Genomic DNA, 17,868 nt, shown 5'->3' with positions numbered 1-17,868 from the left:
GTCCCCACTCAGCAAGGAGTCTGCTTCTCCCTCTGCCCTCTGGTTGTGCACGTGCACGCTCTCTCTCTCAAATAAACAAAATCTTAAAAAAAAAAAACAAAGTAGATATGAGAATTCAGCTATACTAAGCTGACTAATTTCACGTCATATGCCAGACATGAAAAAGATTTGCAAAAATGTGAGACGGTGTTACTCTTCTCACTAAATTTTTGTTAAAATAACTATTTGTAATAAAATTGTTTCTTATAAAATGGGTTCCTTTTAAAAATACTAATAAATATTTTGAAAATTTCTGTTTAATTTCTAATGTCAGTAATCAGTAGATATAACCCACATGAACAAAAGCTGTTTGGGGTCCTTAGTAATTAGAGATCCTGAGACCAAAAAACATTTGGGAACCACTGATTTCAACCCTCCATACCGATCTTGTCTATCCAAGCATTAAGATGTGTATGTATGAATGTACGTAATGCGCATTTTTAAATGTACATCAAAAGAGAACAGCATTTCAGTGGTTGTAACATCTTCCTGGCCTCACAGGGCCAGACCTCTGGCCCAGATGCTCAGCCTGAGACTGAATGGCTAGACGCCTGAAATGTTACCCAGTAGAAAACCAGGGGTTCAAGAACTTAAAAGGGAGCACAGCCAACATGCTGCTGACAAAGTTTTTTGTCACTAGCCGGGTGGGGTTCCACGGATGCAAAGCCTGATGACATCGACACGGTGTCCAGAGTGTGTGGCAGAGGTGGTGACCAGGCTCAGCACAGACTCAGTGCTTTGGGAAAAGATGCCTGATGAACGAACGTGAAGGAGAGAGCTTTGAGGCTTTGCAAGACTGGTTTATACCCCTCTTTGGGGGAAATGTGCCCAGGGACGGTGAGCTTGTGCTGTTCCCAAGAACATGCCGGCTGTCCCTGTGCAGGTGTCCCCGTGTGTGGCCCTAAATGGACGGTCACACCAAGCCAAACATGGCTTTGGGGGTTGCCTCCATTTCCAAAAGATGGTGGTACCCCTGAGCTGTGGGGTCGGGACTCCTTGTGCTCCAGCAGCAACCAGCATTCTCTGTTATCCCGGGGAAAAGTGCTGCCATCTCGCGGGGTCTCCCCACCGCCAGGGTTTGGGACTTGAGCCCACCCTTTGCAGAGGAAGCTGCTTGTTGGGGGGACTTGGGAGGCACCCGTTCTTTCTGTAGATACACTAAGACCCTCTCCATGGAAAAGACTCCTCTCTCAGGCCTAAGAGCCATTCTGTCCTCTCAAAATGCTGCCATCTCTGCAGGGATATGTCGTGCTTTTGAAGTTCAAGTCTCCGAAGGCAGCTAGCGGTCATTTCACATCCTGCGTTGGGAGGGGCACCTCGCTGTAACCCTGCCAGCGCTGGAAACGGCCGCTCGCAGGGCTTCTGCTCCTCTGCTTTGCCCCAGCCGATTCTCTTCGTTTCTGTAAGAAGTCAGCCTTCTCAGGGCCACCTGCTGCCGTTTACTTTTCATTGTCTGGTTAACCCCAGCGTCATATCATGACAGACATGCGCGGACATTAGACAGGGAGAGAACAGTACTGGGGCACCGAAGAAAATGACGATGGACTGCTCTGCCTGACACCAGGGGTGGGGGTAATCGAGGTCGAGGCAGTGATTTTAAAAAAAAAAAAAAAAAAAGGAAGACGTGGTCTAGGAGCAGAGCTGGGTCCGCAGACTCCGTCTTCTGCCCCCGAGACTGGGTGACCTCGGGCCGCCACTGGGCCTGCGTGAGCCTCTGTTTTCTTCTGTCAAAGAGGGCATGACACAGCTGTCTGGTCCAGAGGACCCCTCATTTGGGCATCCAGTCCTGCTTTACACCCACCTCTGTCCTCCTTGCTGTTCTGTGCTGCAGATTTTAGCACATGAACTAGTCCAAGGTTTGGGGCCAGACTATGATAAGAAAACACGTGGAGCTTCTAGGTGGATTATGGTGGTGTCCTACCCCCTACCCCTAGCACACGCCATGAAAGGGATCTGTGTCTTTTCTAACTTCCTTATCCTTCTGCTGTGAGTACTGCCTGGAGGTGGGCCCGTCTTAATAATCTGAATGAACAGGGTGAACATGATGTTAAATACAGTTTACTCAGCACAAGAATGCATTGTTCCCAGTTGTTCTCATACTTACTGTTTTCTCTTTCCAGGGATCAGCATCTTCTGGACCCAACTCTGGAATATGTGAAGGTAGGAGACCAGGATTTAACGTGGAACTAGAATCCTGTGTAGTAGATTTCCCATTTTTAACACAGTGTTGCCAGATAATGCTGCAGTCTGGCCTGGGTAGGAAGCTGCTCAAATTGGAACAACCAGGGGGTTGTTTGACTCTCTTAGGCCTTCAGTAACTTTCGTAGGGGTCTTATGTCATCCTTCTGTAGGTTTACAGTCTTTTTCCTCTCATCTGAAACCCTGGGGCTAGATGGGTTTTAAAATTCAGAATTGTTTTAGAAAGGTAATATGGTGCACATACATAAACTCCTCAGAGGGGTCTAGCTAGGGTCCGCACTCCAGACTCACACCCAGTTCGGCGGTGAGATGTAAGAATATTCACACAAAGTCGGATAAATAGACTACAAACGATTTTACGTATCTCAGCTCACACTTTGCCACCAAATGAGGTCAGGTTTGTTTTGCTGCCAAATGACTTAAAATTTTTTAGTTTTCAGGGTGTTTTGGCTTTTGGGGTTGGTAGATAATAAATTGTGAGCCTGCGTTTTTCTTCAGTGGAGGGCTTCAGGCTCCCTGAGGTTTTCTGAGCTTGCCTTCCTTTCCAACAGCCACTGTCCTGTATAGTAGCTCATTTTGGACCATGAGCTGTGGTCATATGCTGCTTTCCAGTGGGGTTGACATTCAGTGCTTCTAAATAGTCAACACTCCGAAACAATGATTTCCTTCTGAGCAGAAAGAAAAGATGCTTTTCACCGCCCCCCCCATTTTTTGGGTTGTGTATGTTTGTTTTATTTTATTTTTGAGAACGGAAATTTGGTACCTACTACAGAAAAGAGAACTCTGATTTGTCACACTTAGATTCTTGGTTTATGACACCATACATCCTTAACTTGTAGGAGAAATCATGGCGTGTGTTAAGTTTGAAGGTGCTTGCGTTCTAGGAGCCACATTCCATCCTCATTATTCCAAGGGCGGTGTCACAGTTTGGGAGTATTTACGCCTGTTGCTTTTTCGTGTGCCTGTTGGCATTTCTTCTCTCTTTAGGACCAGAGGATGGAGGATAGCGGAGAAAACTGTAGTAGAATCACTTAGTCACTTGAAGTAGTCATAATAGAGCTTGTTGGAATGGAGGTGGGTATGCTTTTTTCTCTCTCTCATACCCCGTCTCTGTCTGAATTGTATCACTGCAGCAAATGTACAGTCCTAAGCCAGCAGGGCTGTCATGTCAGAATCCCGAGAGAGCTTTATAAATGATGTCTGTGTGCCTCCTGGATGCATTCACCTATGTTTTTAGACAGGTTGTATGCTGCAAAGCATTGGGGGGTGCTATTCACAGAGACTATGATTTGACTTGAGCACGACATAAAACATGTGCCCTAGAATCAGGCAGTGTGTAAATCACAGCAGCTCTTTAAAAGCCACCCATGCCATGTTTCCGAAAGTAGCTGTCTCCCGCTGCAGGCTTGCTGCAGGCTCCCGTACTCCAGGAACCTGGTTTTGCTTTCACAATGTCCAAGCCTTTAAGATAATGTGGTGGTGAATTCTAAAGCTAAACATAGATTCTGGAATGATCTGTTTTAGTATTCCTTAAGCTATTGTGTCGCATTCATGAATGTCAGTCATCCTAAGTTGAGTTGTGTTGAGTAAGAAAAGATATTGGGGTTCTTGGTGGATCTGTCTTGCTGGGCAGTCCTTGTCTTCCCCAGCAGTGAGATGTGATGGGACCGCCCTTGGTGGCTCGAAGGTGCTTCTTTCCAAGGACCTGTTGAGGTATTTTGAAGGTCACTCTTTGTTCCCAGCCTTGTCTGAATCTAATCAGGGCTTTATAAATGAAGTCTCTGTGCTCCTCCTGGAGATGTATGTATGTATGTATGTGTCTGTCTGTCTGTCTATCTATCTATCTATCTATATTTTTTTCTCTGCCCTTGGTTTGGAGGGATGGTCTGGGGATTTGTTGGGTGAATGTGGTATTTTCATTTGCTTCTATGGGCACTGAAGCTCTGAAAGCATGTTCATGGAGGCCTTTGACCTCAAGGTCTAAGTGGACCCGTGTGTCATGCTTCTTAGACCAGTGCAGACTCATCCTTGCATTTCTCAGACTTGGCTGCCCTCTCGAGCCTGGCAGACTAGTCCATGTCATGAAGGCCTTGTAAATCGGTGCCAGCTGGCGCCTAGTGACTTAGGGGGTGACGGGAAAATAAGCAAGGGAAGCGAGATAGTTGTAAATAAACTGGGCTGCGGTTTGGTGCCCCCTGACTTTGAGCTGATACTTCAATACAACCCCCTGATGCACTTAATGCCTCTCGGGCATGTAGAAAAGTAGAGATTCTTTCTAAAATTCTTACGTCATGTAGGTCCTCTTCTGGTAGAGTCAGATTTATCAGCCTAAAAAAGAAGATGCAAAGGAGCACATTTTTAGGGACCTCATAATGGGGGTGGTCTGATCTCTGATGGAGAGTCTTCTCAGTGGTGGAAGCAGCCCGATGTGGCCCAACAGACAGCAGTTCTCATCCTGTTCTCATCCAGGTCTCTGTCTTCAAATGCTTTCTCCTTCCTACGGGAGACTCTAACCATCCTCACCTGGTTCTCCCAGTGCCTGAGAGAGAGAGGGAGAGATCTGGAACAGGCCCTGCCTGTGTGCCTGGGGGAGCTGAGGCACTGGGGGTGGGGAAGGGCGCTGGGGCTGCAGTATTGTGGCCTAGAGAGCCGCGTAGAGGATGAATCCAAAATTCCCTTCTGTCCAGTTTGTACTCTGTGTCCTCCTAACACCCTGCGCAGTTTGTATGGAAGCACAGGAATCCAGGAGCAAGGGGGACCGTCCGGGGTTGCTAGGCTACAAGTAGCTTGTGTGCGCTGGGAAAGGAGGGAAACGGAAACGTGCGCGGGCAGAGGAGCCCCCGCGGCTGACGGAGGTTCTTTCCCTTCCCGCTGCGGCCTCCAGCACCTGGACCCCACCCGCAGCATTCCTGGTTTGGATGTGATAAAGCCAGAGCAGCTCCGACCTGGCCAGAGGATTTGGGGAATCTCTTTTGCCACCGTGTCTGTCTCTTTAATTTGGACTGTTAGAGAGGGGAGTTTTGTTTTTCCTTTCTCTGCTTTTGCCTTATTTTTCAGCCCTCCCTTCTCCCGCGTTTCCCCCCCACCCCACAGTAGCTCAAAACATGATCATCTTGAAAGTCTGATGTTAACTGTTTTGTGTAATCATGAGGTCCTTTCCTGTAATGAAATACAATTGATTCTCTTTTTCACTGCACCTGAAAGAAACCACTTCTTCCAGGTTGGAAAGCAGAAAGGTCCTCAGCTGCTCCACCTTTCTCCTGCTCCTTGGTTATTTGTGACTTTGCTTAGTGGTGTACAGCTCTGGAATTTTCCTCTGTGTACCTAGCATACCTTACCAGAGATAAAAACTTTTTTTGGTTTTGTTTTTTTTTTTTTTTAAACAGAGGAAATAGCTTTTGGAGGAGAGAGCCCTAGGCAAAATTGTGAAGAAAGCTTTATCTTCTGGGCCGTTTTACTTTACTTGCTCACTGCCCTATTCGGTTTTTGCCATATTTTTTATCCCCATTACAACGTATTTATTCAGCGTCGTTTCTTAGACCTGTGTCAGGTAACTGCTTACAACATTTTAAAAAATAATTGTACTAAAATGTGAATAAATGGTAATAGTTTAGTGTGTTAACCTTCCCAGATGGCGTTCCAACAGCAGACTACAAGTTACTCAGCCCCTAACAACCCTCAGGGAGGGGAGCCCAGTCCACCCTCCCTGACGGCGGACTTACCACCTTCTTTCTGTGGGTTCCATCGTCTCACAACTAGGATATCAGGGGATGGGCTAATGTCCTTTGAACATTTTTAGCATCCTCTATACCTGTGATGGCTGAAGGGGAAAGTTTTTTTAGCAAGTGGGAAGGGATTCTTAATCTATGACTCTTGATCATCTGTCACTGTGACCAGAAGTGACGTATCGATTGGAACATGTGTCTCAGGCATTAAGACCAAGGATGTGAGAGCTAATAACTGCCCGTCCATCCTGTTACCGCAAACAGTTGGGGATGTACCTCAACACTCCTGCATCTGCTCTTAGGATCCATTATGCTTTCACTTTTGTAACCCCTTCATGAACCTATAAAACCTACTTTCATTTTCACTCTTTATCATTCTTTTCACTCTTTTCCTGGGGCTACTTTTTTAAGCTTCAAGAATTGCCCCCCATACACTAAATTTAATAAATTTATATTATTAATTGTCCTTTCCCCCTTTGTAAGTATATTCCTTATAGACTGAAGATCCTTTCAGCTGCTTCTTCACATACAAGACTTACAATCATTTTAATAAAGCATCTCTTTTCTGGGAATGGTTTAAAAATATATATATATATGTATGTTAGGGGAGGAGGTGATTGGGACAGAGCTGGGTGATTTTTCTTTTAAAAGAAACGTTTATTATAGATTTTTCATTTTTAAATGTCCTTAAAAAAGAGAAATTGGAAAATAAAGCCAAGTAGGAAAGAAAATCGGGATGACTGTTTTTCAAATTAGCCAAGATGCAGGCAAGCCCATTTTCGTGGCCAGGCTGTAAACAGCACAATACCGGCCTGTGGACAAAGGCCTGCTCTCCAGGCGACCACAGTTAGTAAGTGTCAAGACGGAATGCAGCCTTTTGTCCCTGGCTAGCCTCCTAGTGAACAAATATCCTTTCTTTTATAGTCAGCCTGGGTGGATTCTTGCTAGAACCACTTGTGAGCTTTTATGAAATGATTTGTAGTTTCTGAGCTCCTTCACAGGCTGGGAGAAGGGGCAGGACTGGAGCCATTATCCTGAGTGGGGATACCTCCGAGTGCTCCTTCCCCACGCCGCCCAGCTTCCCCGCCCCCCGCCTCTCCCGAGCCCGAGTGCCTTGGCAATCAGTCCTTTATGGGGTTAATGCACTGAAATGCTCTTTCTGAGAGGGCCTTACAGATATGACAGGCTGCCCAAGGCTCAGATCTCGGCAAGGCCTCTTCCTGCAGCCCCCCCGGGGCTACATTAGGTCACCCAGCAGATTAAAAGAGGAGTAATTATGCGAATTCCAGCGCCAAGAATTAGCGCGGCGTTGGGGAGCTCCTGGGAGAAGGGGCCGGGGAGGCTGCAGCTCCCGCTTTGTGCTCAAGATGGCCGCAGCCATGGTCACGGTTAAATAGCTGCCTTTGACAACGTCCTTTCTTCCAGCAGGGAAAACAGGCCAGTCTGCTCTGAATTAGCCAGCTAACAAAGTCATGAAAGGGACTTACAAAAACAATGGCACGCTGTACATTCCGTGAGATTTTAGCAAGTTATATGAAGCAAGTAACAGCCCATTGGCTGGCCCTGCAGGATTTCGCCTGAGTGTGCACATCCGCGGAGCCAGCACGGACCCGTGTGGGACCAGATCAGACGCTGCCCGCCGTGAATGGGAAGCAGCCCTGGGCGCGCTTTCGGAGGCGAGGGAGAGAGCTCCCGTCCAACGTCTCCCACTCCACCCCGAAAACATTCTCTGCACATCTTGGGAGGTTTAACGTTACTACAATTTAAAAACAAATTGCTGAGGCAGGGTGGGAAGACAGAAGAACTGGGCTGGAGGACAGCCCCTCATTCAGTGGAATCCTTTCCTGCAGGGTCTTTCAAAATGTGGTCATTGACAAAAAGTGAAATCTTATCCTGAAAATATGTATTGATTTAAAAATTTGTGTGTCAATGTTGATGGTGACAGTATTTCTAATTGATACAAACTGGAAACAAATGTCCTTCAACTGGTGAATGGATAAACTGTACTACGCCATAAAATAGAGTGAGAGTTAGCCTAAAAAGGAAGGGACTGTGGGATGCATATAAAAACTTAGGAGTGACAGGAAACAGATCAGTAGCTGAAAAGGGGTAGGGGAGAGGTCGACTGCAAAAGGGAACAAAGAAACTTTTAGGATGATAGAAATACCTTGATTGTGGTTGCTTCCAGCCTCAAAAGGGTGACTCTCACTGTATGTGAATTTTACTTCAGTGAGCCTGACTTTTAAAAAGCAAACTAAAACCTTATCATATTTTACCCCTTAAGGGCTGCCATCCCTGTAGGGGAAATGTTTGGTTTTGAGATGGGCCACCTCAGACTGCTGATCACACAGAGAAAGTGCTGAGCTTGTGGATATTTTGCTGCCCTGGCTCATTCAACAGACAGTTTGGAGCGTCTACCACGTGTTAGTAATTGCTCAGTGCAGCTAGGGGTGGGAGCCCAGTGTTATTGAGAGCCTAACCTTAGATAGTGGCAGTGGGCATGGAAAGTCAGGGCAGGGGCGGGAGGCCTTCTAGAGAGTTAAGAGCCATTTTATTGGGTGAGTTGACAGCTCCTGGCCGACTTAACTGGAGAGGAGGTGAGGGAGAGGAAGCCAGGGGAGATTCCACAGTTCACATGAGTGCCTGGCATCTTGCCAGAAGCCAGTGACTATTTTAGGGGAGGACAGGAAACTTCCAGTTGAAGACCTCGTTACCACAGTGACATTATGTTAATTGATGAGCATTTGGGGATATCATTAGCCTGGGAAGATCAGCAAACTACAGCCGGAGACTGAATCTGGTCTACCGCCTGTTATTGTATGGTGCAAGCTAAAAATGGATTTTATAACCTAAATGGTTTTTTTTTTAATCAAAAGAAGAATGTGAAAATTTTAAAATTCAGATTTCAACATGCATAAAGCTTTACTGAAACACAACCCCACCCATTCATTTACATAGAGCTGCTTTCTCACCATTACCGTGGAGTTGAGTGGATATGACAGAATGGGCAGCAAAGCCTGACATATTTACTGTCTGGCCCTTTACAGAAAAGATTTGTGGACTATATGCATATACGCTGTCCCTTTTTTACCTCCCAATAATGCATAGTAGGCTTTCAGCAAAAATTTTCACTTCCATGGTGCTGCCTCGCATCCCTGACATCACTTTCATCTTGTCTGATGACTCAGCAATGGGTCCCTGTGCAGGGTGTGAGACCTTGCCCAATCACAGATGATGCTGTGGCCGCACTGCGTGATTTGGGTGCATCTCAGTGCCTCGTGGGGTAGAGCTGTCTGCTGTGAGCAGCGGCTGCCCACTGGGCCTGTCACATCTGCTGTTCTTGCCTGGGGCTTGTCTGGATAGTGTCCTCAGGCCAGATTGCTCTGCTAGTGCCAGTGCAGCCTGAGATGCGTTTTCTTGGTGTCCGAAGTCAGAAGTCAATTCTCCCTGGCCTCCTGAACTTGATGGTTTGACTCAAGGTCAAACCTTGGAGCTGCCCTCTAGAGGTGCTCAAAGGCAGCTTGTCTGGCCTGGGAGCAGAATAAGGCTCACTTCCTATTTGTATTCTATGCTGCAGCCTTCATCCTTGACTGAAAGATGAAGGACGACTCTGAGATCCCAAGCAGTGGCAGGTGGAGAGGTGGAGAGGTGGCAAAGAGACAGGAAAACTAACATGCAAGCAAGAATTGAAGCTGTGGCGTCAGACTAGACTCCATTTTATAATTGGACCTTAGAGCCCTTCGCATGTGGCCTCTCTACCCCTAACCTCATCTCCTGCCATCTGCCTTAGTCACTATACACCTCCCTGCTGGCTTTTCCTCCTGTCCTGGGTCTTTGCCTTTGCCTTGGCATGGAAGTTTCTTTTGAAGCTGAGTGGTTTAAAGTGGGTGGCATTGTGTTCCCCCAAAAGATACAACGAAGTACTAACCCCCTTAGTACCTAAATGTGGCCTTATTTGGGAATAAGGTCTTTGCAGATATGATCACACTAGGATGAGATCACACGGGATTAGGGTGGGCCCTAATGCAATGCCTGGTGTTCTTAGAAGAAGAGAGAAATTTGTGCACAGACACACTGACACACGGGGAGGAGGCCGCGTGACCGCAGAGCAGAGATTGGGTTGATGTGTGCACAAGCCCACAATGCCAAGGATTACAGCCACCATGAGCTAGGGAGACGCAAGAAAGGGTAGTCCCCCGGAGCCTTCAGAGAGAATGCAGCCCTTGCTGATGACACCTTGATTTTAGACACCTGACCTCCAGAACTGGGAAAGCACGTTTCAACGTTCAAGCCACCGAATCCGTGGTACTTTGTTAGAGCAGCCCTGGGAAACTCACACAGACACAAAGCCCTACCTTAGCCATTCCTTGGTTGGGTGACTTAGGCAAGCCATTCCTTGGTTGGGTGACTTAGGCAAGTTTCCAAAAATTTTCTGGCGCTCAATTTCCTTAACACTAGATGGGAGAATGTAGGAATTGAATTAGCTGATACCCTAAAGTTGCTAGCTAGGAATTGAATTAGCTGATACCCATAAAGTTGCTAGCTCGGTACCTGACATGTAGCTAGCACTCAGTAAATACTAATGTAGTGACTATCACCCTAGTTCTCTGTGTGGCTGGTCCATCTTGACTCAGATGTCGTGGCTTCAGAGGGACCTTCCCTGAGCCCCCCCCCCCCCGCTGAGAGCTGCCTTGCCAAGTCACTATCTCATTATTCTGTGTATTATCCTTATAGTACTTGTCCCAAATTCTATTTGGTTATTTATAAAACAAAAAACCTACAAATCTCTTCTCATTAGAATGTGAGTTCTGAGGGCAAGGACCTTTTCTTGTCTTCTTAATATTTAGTGACTGGCTGGCTGACTGATGACACATAAAACCAGATGCAAAGGGCATTTAAATTGAGGGAAGAAATGAGGCTTTTTCTAAAGATCTTGAATTTTCCAAAGCAAGTAACACTCCCATCTCTAAAAATTTTCCAGAAATTCTTCAGTGATTTTATTTAAGGAAGCAAGAAATTTCCTATAACTAACCTCAGTCTATCTTCTCTTGCCAACCTGGTATAAGATAAAAATCGTGGGGTCACTGTTACCACCTTAAATACTCACACATTTAGGCAGAGGTAATATACACTTTATAAAGGTGTAGTTCTGGCAGCCTCTGGCTCAGACCTGTCAATTCCTCAGGAGATCTTGTCATCAGCTCTAGGGTCCCAGTAACTCTTCTGCTCCCAAACGGGAGGCCAGAGTTGTTAGGGTTGGAGTCGTTTGCTGTTAAATTCTGCCCTCTAGTGGTAATAAAATGTCACAACTGTGCAGCATTTGGCTACAATTCAGTCTAATTATTCCGGGAGCTTTTGATATGAAATTATTAACATTATATTTATGACATCAGAACCAAGGGCTGTGTTTAGAGTATATAAAAAGGCAAGTGGTTTTTCTTGGCTTTGTAGAAGACAGATTAAAATTGTTCAGACATTTTATTAGAGCAAATTGTCTTCTTAACGTCCTTGGATAAAAAGCTCTAAGATGCTGTGACACTGAACGTAGGTTTTGTGTGAGAGGGGTTGGCATGGATCTGAGGTTTAACCTGTGGTAACCAAGAAGTGTCCTTGGGAAAGGTTTTATTTGAATTGTGATTTGACAGCTGAAAAAAAAAGAATGGTCCAGAGGAAGCTGGTATTAGGGTGCAGCAGAAAACCGATTATCAGCATGTTAGAGATTAATGGGGAAGCCCCTGTGCCTGGGGGGTTGTGTGTGTCCAGGCAGAGTGGAGTAAGAGCTCACGTCTACCAGGAAACAGCTGCGAGGCCAGAGAGGCTGGAAGGGCAGGGGTGAGCTTGAGCGAGAGAAGGTCGAAGAAGCTGGCGTGAGAGAATGATGAGAGGGACAGGGCAGATTGCATGGTTCCCATCTGTAACTTTTGCAGAGTGAGGTGGGGAGCCATGTAGGGATGACATTGGCATCTATGTTGCTAGCAGACTTTGGGGAGCAAGGGCGGGAACAGGAAGAGTTGTTGGGAGGCCGTGGGGACTATCCAGGTGAGACAGGATTGTGTGGACCTGTGACAGCAAAAGAGGTGGTGAAGAAGGGACATTCTGGTCTCATATGAAGGCGGAGTCTTCAGGATTTCCTGCTGGATGCGTGTACATTGAGCGAAGCACAGTATACCTGGAGAGGGGCGCCTGGGTGGCCCAGTCGGCTAAGCAGCCCACTCTTGGTTATGGCTCAGGTCGTGATCTCCTGGTCCTGAGATGGAGCCTGGCCTGGGGCTCCGCCCTCAGGGGGGAGTCAGCTTGAGAGTCTGTCTCCCTCTGCCCCTCCCCCACTCACCCCGCACTGTCTGTGTCTCTCTCAAACAGGTAAATAAGCCAAAAAAAATACTGAGAGATGGCATTGCCTGCATCTCAGACAGCTTGGTACACATTTGTGAGAATTTCTGTGAGACAAAACTAGGAAGGAGTAGCACGATTGAGTGTTGAGTAGTAAGTCCGAATTAGCTTCCCGGCAACTAGGGAGTTTTTGTTCACATTCCTCTCAGTTTCCAGATTTTCTCTATAAGTGTTAATGTTTTTATGGTAGAGTTATTTATTAAATAAAAATATCCCCCTGTTAGTCTACTTCATAAATATGCTGAAAACTTACGGTTCAATCAAAATTATGTAAAACGAGTGGCTAACTTGTATTAGAGCAGAAGTTCTTAAACTGTTTGAGCTCAAGACCCCTTTTCACTCTTAAAAATTATTGAGACGCCAAAGAGCTTTTGTTATGTGAGTTTTAGCTACTGATTTATTGTATTAGAAATTAAAAATAGGAATTTTTAAAATATTTAGATAACACATTAAAAAATAACAGTAATTATTTTTGTGAAAAATAATCATTTTCCAAAACAAAATTTAATGAGAAAAATGGCATTGAATTTTGCATTTTTGCAAATCTCTTATAGTGTCTGGTCTCCTAGAACACACCCGTATGCGGTTTTATACCACCATGCATTGGGCATTTTGAGAAATACTGGTTTCCTGAGTTAGTCAGATACTCAAAATGTTTCATTATACGATATTAAAAACTCACTTTCATTTATCACCACTTATCAGAAAAATCTTTAAAGTATCAGGAAGCTGTCAAGCTCATGGTGGTGAATGCAAGTTTCCCCAAATTCTGATTTTTCAATTGAAAGCTCAGGTTTCATCACTGACAACAAGTACTATCCATTGTTCTGGAAGCAACAGGCTCACTTTGTTCCTTTTTTAGAAAATGCCTGCCAGATAAATACCCCCATCTGAATAACCACAGTTTATCAGACATTCTTTGAAGTAAAAATGGTGTTCCATGAAAAAGCGTCTAGTTGAGCACGCAGTTCCTTTCCCTCAAGACAGCTGTTGTACTTGGGTCTGCGGGAGAAGGGCCGTGTGTGTGCTTCCTGTGTCATCCCACAGCATGTTAGAGAGAGACGTGGATGCAAGGGTCCAGCTGTGATTTAATGCGAGTGACTCTTACTGCTTCATCAAGGATTTCTTCAGCGAAACTGGCGATTTTTTAGAGAAATACTTAAAAACTGTTTTTTCAATATTTAAAAAATAAATTAAAAAAAAGTGGTAGTTAAGAAAGTGACCCCTTATTCAGTTGGTGCCTCTCCCTTGCTTTGTGCTAAGATCCTAGCAGTGCGACCCATCATTGCTTTCATCTTATTGGTGGAAATGTCGACCCAGTGATAAAGGCAAAAAAAGTCTCAGTATTTTTTGTTAAAGATTTATTTATTTCCTTGTCAGAGAGAGAGAGAACACGTGCGCACAGCAGAGGGAACAGCAGGCAGAGGGAGAAGCAGACTCCCCGCTGAGCAGGGAGCCGGCCCCGCGCAGGGCTCTGCCGCAGGACCCTGGGATCATGACCTGAGCCTAAGGCAGACGCTTAACCGACTGAGCCACCCAGATGTCCCAAAACGTCTCAGTATTGTTATGAAAATAGTTTTGGCTTCATGGACTCCCCAAAAGGCCCCTGCAGGCCCATAGGCTGCTCTTTGAACATCACTGTCCGAGAGGGTTTCCTGCTACTTAAGAGCTGTTATAAAGCCGCGGAAATGCTTAGAACACGAATCATCATCTCCTGTTGATCTAAATCCATATTTTATCTCTAAGTGAGGTTTTTAAAAACAATAACAGTTACATTTAAAAATACCGATTATTAAGACAGAAGAGATGTTAAATTTTCATTTAAAAACGAGAGAAGATTGAGAATCTATCCTAGAAATAAGGGCCTATTCTTTACAACTGAGCAGACAGTGAGGCCTCAGTAAATACTAGCTCTGTTTCCTGTGATCGAGTCGCTCATTATACAATGTGAGGAGCTGGTCCAGAAGCAGTTGCTGTTCTGCTCTGATTCCTTTATATTAAAACCAGGAAAACCTAAAGCTTGGTGAGGCCCAGGTCTGGTTGATGGTGGAGATGCTTAGCTTGGATGCGAAAGTGCAGTCAAGGGATAAATTTACTTGAGGCAGCCTGAAAATGAACATTCTCCTGGTCCTTAAGCTTTTATTAATTGCCGCCACATTTGCCCATTCTGTGCTCCCAGCGTGGGGTTTAGCTGGCCAAGCTCCATCAGTCCTTTATGTCAGTGAAGATAAGGATGTGTCAGACCCTGGGAACAAGAACCTGCTGTTTGGGCCTCCGAGGCAATTTCCTTTTGAGTCCCAGCTCTCTCCAGATGGCATCTAATTGTTTCTTGAATGACCTCAGTGTCCAGGCTGCAGGAACCTGGTCTGAGAGGGCATTTCACATATTGATTAGGCCGTGGATGAGGACTTAACTACATAAAGCCCCCATTCACACTCTCAAAAGAGCATTTTGTTCAGAAGCAATGATAAAGCTGATGGACTATTTCCTGTGACCACCAGGCTCCAGTTGGATTCTCATTTTTCCCAGGCCCAGGTGGGTGTTTTTTTGAAGCATCCGAGTCCATGGTGGCCCCGTCTACTCCCCTCTGTCTTCTCTGGGTCTTTGCTGGAATGAGCCCGGGCAGGACAGGGCTACATCCTCTTCTCTGCTGGTTTGCGGAGTGTTCAAGGATTGCTCGTGCGGGTGGGAGGAGTTGGGAGTCATGGGTTCCAGGAGCCTTTCCATTTGGGAACCCAGGTAGCTCACAGTCGAGAATGGGGTGCCTCTGAGGGGCTGAAGAAGGGACCAGTCCTAATCTAGCTGCAGGGATGGCAAGCCTGGTTCACCCAATGAGGGTCCTAACCCTCAAGTGGCAAGTTGTGGTTAGGCCTCTATGGTTCTGAACTATTTGCGGGGGGCGGAGAGGGGGTCCCTATATCTTTGCAATGGGGACAGATACGAACCATGTCTAGAAATATGCACGTGTGCTCCTTGTGCATCTTATTTCCAAGGTATTTGTGGACCCAGACAGACAATCCCTGTGCTTTCTATAAACATTCTCTGGCCCCTGTCCTGTTCAGTCATTGGCCCCAGTCCTTCTGGGCATTGGAGTATTGACAATGAATAAGTCCTGAAGCCAACAGACACGGACACAGGTCACTTTAATGAGTGCTTCAGTGTTGGAGCTGGGGCCCCCCACTGGGGTAAATAAAGCAAGAGCAGTAGGTGAAGGGAGCCCTGTAGGGCCACACAGACTGAGAAACGGAGCTCGGGGGGCTCCGACGCTCCTTCTGGGCCATGTTCAACTAAGACTACATAAGGAGTAAATTTGGGAAGATCTGAATATATTGTGGGGATGATGCAAATTTCCCTGTCTTTGAACTACAGAGAAATCATGAGAGTTGCCCTTCCGGGTAATCAGTTGTTGCTGGTAAAGTCCACCTGGCCTTAATAAGGGAATGTCCCAGACAGTGCCTCTGATTCTGGTCCTCTGCCTTCCCACAAAACACAATAGCCTTTGGAAATGGCCTCCAGGAACCTAAGAGGGTGCTGTTGCCTGCATGAGCAGGTTGAATGAGCCATTTGTCAGTGGTTCCCCCTAGCCTGGGAGGGGTGCTGGGTGTGGGAGCAAAACTCACTCCTACATTCAGTGGCACAGGACATTCCAACTCCATGAATCCCTCTCCCTTTTCCTGGAGGCAAAGTCATGTGTGCTGCTTCCTTGAGAACTCACGGCAGTTCAGTTCTTTAATGGCACATCCTTGCAGTAGGCTGGGAAGCACCATTAATTCCCACCCATCACTGGAACACAAGGGAACAACCCTGTTATTCATGGGTGTGCATTTAACATGTTTGCATGTAACATCAGTTTATGTTGGCTCTTTTTGAGCATTTCTCAGATGGGGAGATCATCTCTCACACATGTGAACTCCAGTAGAGCCCAGCACAATGCATTCTGTCTCCATCTCCAATTTTACTTAATCTCACATTGGTAAAGTGAACTCTCCAAGTGATGGTGTGAGCTAGGAGATTTACCCCTGGGGAGGACGGGGTAGAGCAGCCTGGCTTGACGACTGTTCTGGAGAAGGAAGCCCTGTCCGAGCTCTCAGTCTCTGCATCTGCTTCTCAGCACATTGGCCGCATTCACCCCAATCTCTTTGTTTACATAGTCGGGGCATATGGCTGTAGGCTGAGCTAGCTTCTCATCTTCGAGTTTATGGCCCGGGGGAGGGGGAACGGGGAGAGGAGACCTCTTCTTCTGCTCTGGTTTGAAAAGCCCCAGGGAAGGACTCTAATTAGTCTAACTTAAGTCTCTTATGTCCACTCCTGAATCATTCAGTGCTCAGAATTCCGATTGGCTCACACATCCAAAATAAGTATGAATGCGCATGTCACAGGGTAAAGCTTGTAAACGTAATAACCACTAACTGCTATTTACATCGTTTTTTCCCCTGAATTTTCAGGATCAGAAGTACAACGAGCTCTATTTCTAGTTGTCTCTGTCTCCTTGGGGTACATATGTGAAGTATTGACATGAGTAGTAGGTTGTGCAGAGAGATTTTCTTTTTGGCCTTTTCAAACCCTGGACTCATCTTTCTCTAGTTTTCTCCTACGTGCTGGATACCCATTGCCTCCCGGTTTGTCAGACGCATGCTGTTATAGAGAAGTCGTGGGCAGTGGAGCAGAGGGGCCGTGGATTCCCCTTATAGTTTGGCCTTGGAAAAATTCCCACATCTGCTGTCACAAGTACCCTGAGCCTGAGGCTCCTGTGTTGTTCTCAGAGACTGGTGCAGCTGGGTCCCTACCGCTCTCTCTTCCTCCATCCTGCCCTTCCACTCCCCTGGGTACACACTGCAAGGCCAGGGATTGTATTGTCCTGACAAAAGGAGCCCATTGTCCCACCTCGGGCACCAGGATCGTTGACCTTCTGGATGTCACTTCTGTAGGTTGCATTGTGCTTGGCACCTGAGTATTTTAGGAAGTGAAGAAACTGGTAAGCAATATGGTCCTCTCCACGCAACACTCCATGTGTTTTTCCTAGAGGAATACACCTAGATGGTGTTTCTCTACACACCAAGGGGGTCCCTGGCCCCCAGTCATGCTCTGTGTTCTAGGGCTTTGCTACCTCCTGGCTCTTTGCAGATTCTCCCTCAGCATGCATCTGTCCATGTCCTGCCCTTTCCCGTCAGTAATGAATGAGGATCTCTGATGGGGTATTTCGGATGAAACCTGCCGCCTGTTGCTAAGGCTTTCTGTCCCTTAGTGGGAGGGCGGGGCTGTTGGTGCAGCCATGATTCTGCCTTTGGGATTTGCACAAGATAAGGTACTCCAGGCAACCAGGTGCTAGCCCTGCTTCCATTATCACCTCCCATTGATCCAGTCGTTTGGATTCAGCATTGGTTTAATCATTAACTCTGAGTACTGTTTGATCTCACATGTGACATGGAGATGATAATACGTGTTCCTGGTGTTAACTATTAAAGAAGACACTGTGGTGAACATTCTCTGTATAAGTGCTGGCTCGGCGGGGGGG

At 46.3% G+C, this 17,868-nt stretch overlaps 1 protein-coding gene across 4 annotated transcripts in view; it reads left to right on the top strand.

Moving 5' to 3' along the window:
- BCAR3 (BCAR3 adaptor protein, NSP family member) overlaps window positions 1-17,868 on the top strand; it is a 201,155-nt gene that overhangs the window by 123,906 nt on the left and 59,381 nt on the right. For 3 of the 4 annotated variants that reach the window (XM_034653930.1, XM_034653929.1, XM_002917933.4), the window contains exon 3: window positions 2,160-2,199. In XM_034653930.1, coding sequence (XP_034509821.1) covers window positions 2,160-2,199 — 40 coding nt within the window. Of the gene's footprint in view, window positions 1-2,159; window positions 2,200-2,995; window positions 3,313-17,868 lie in introns of those variants that run through there. The other variant, XM_034653931.1, reaches the window with a different exon arrangement.

Source organism: Ailuropoda melanoleuca, chromosome 2 (genome assembly GCF_002007445.2).
Source record: "Ailuropoda melanoleuca isolate Jingjing chromosome 2, ASM200744v2, whole genome shotgun sequence".
In the NCBI taxonomy this organism is placed as follows: Eukaryota; Metazoa; Chordata; class Mammalia; order Carnivora; family Ursidae; genus Ailuropoda; species Ailuropoda melanoleuca.
The sequence above is the reverse complement of the archived record's forward strand: the minus strand, read 5'-3'. Positions and strand labels throughout refer to the sequence as shown.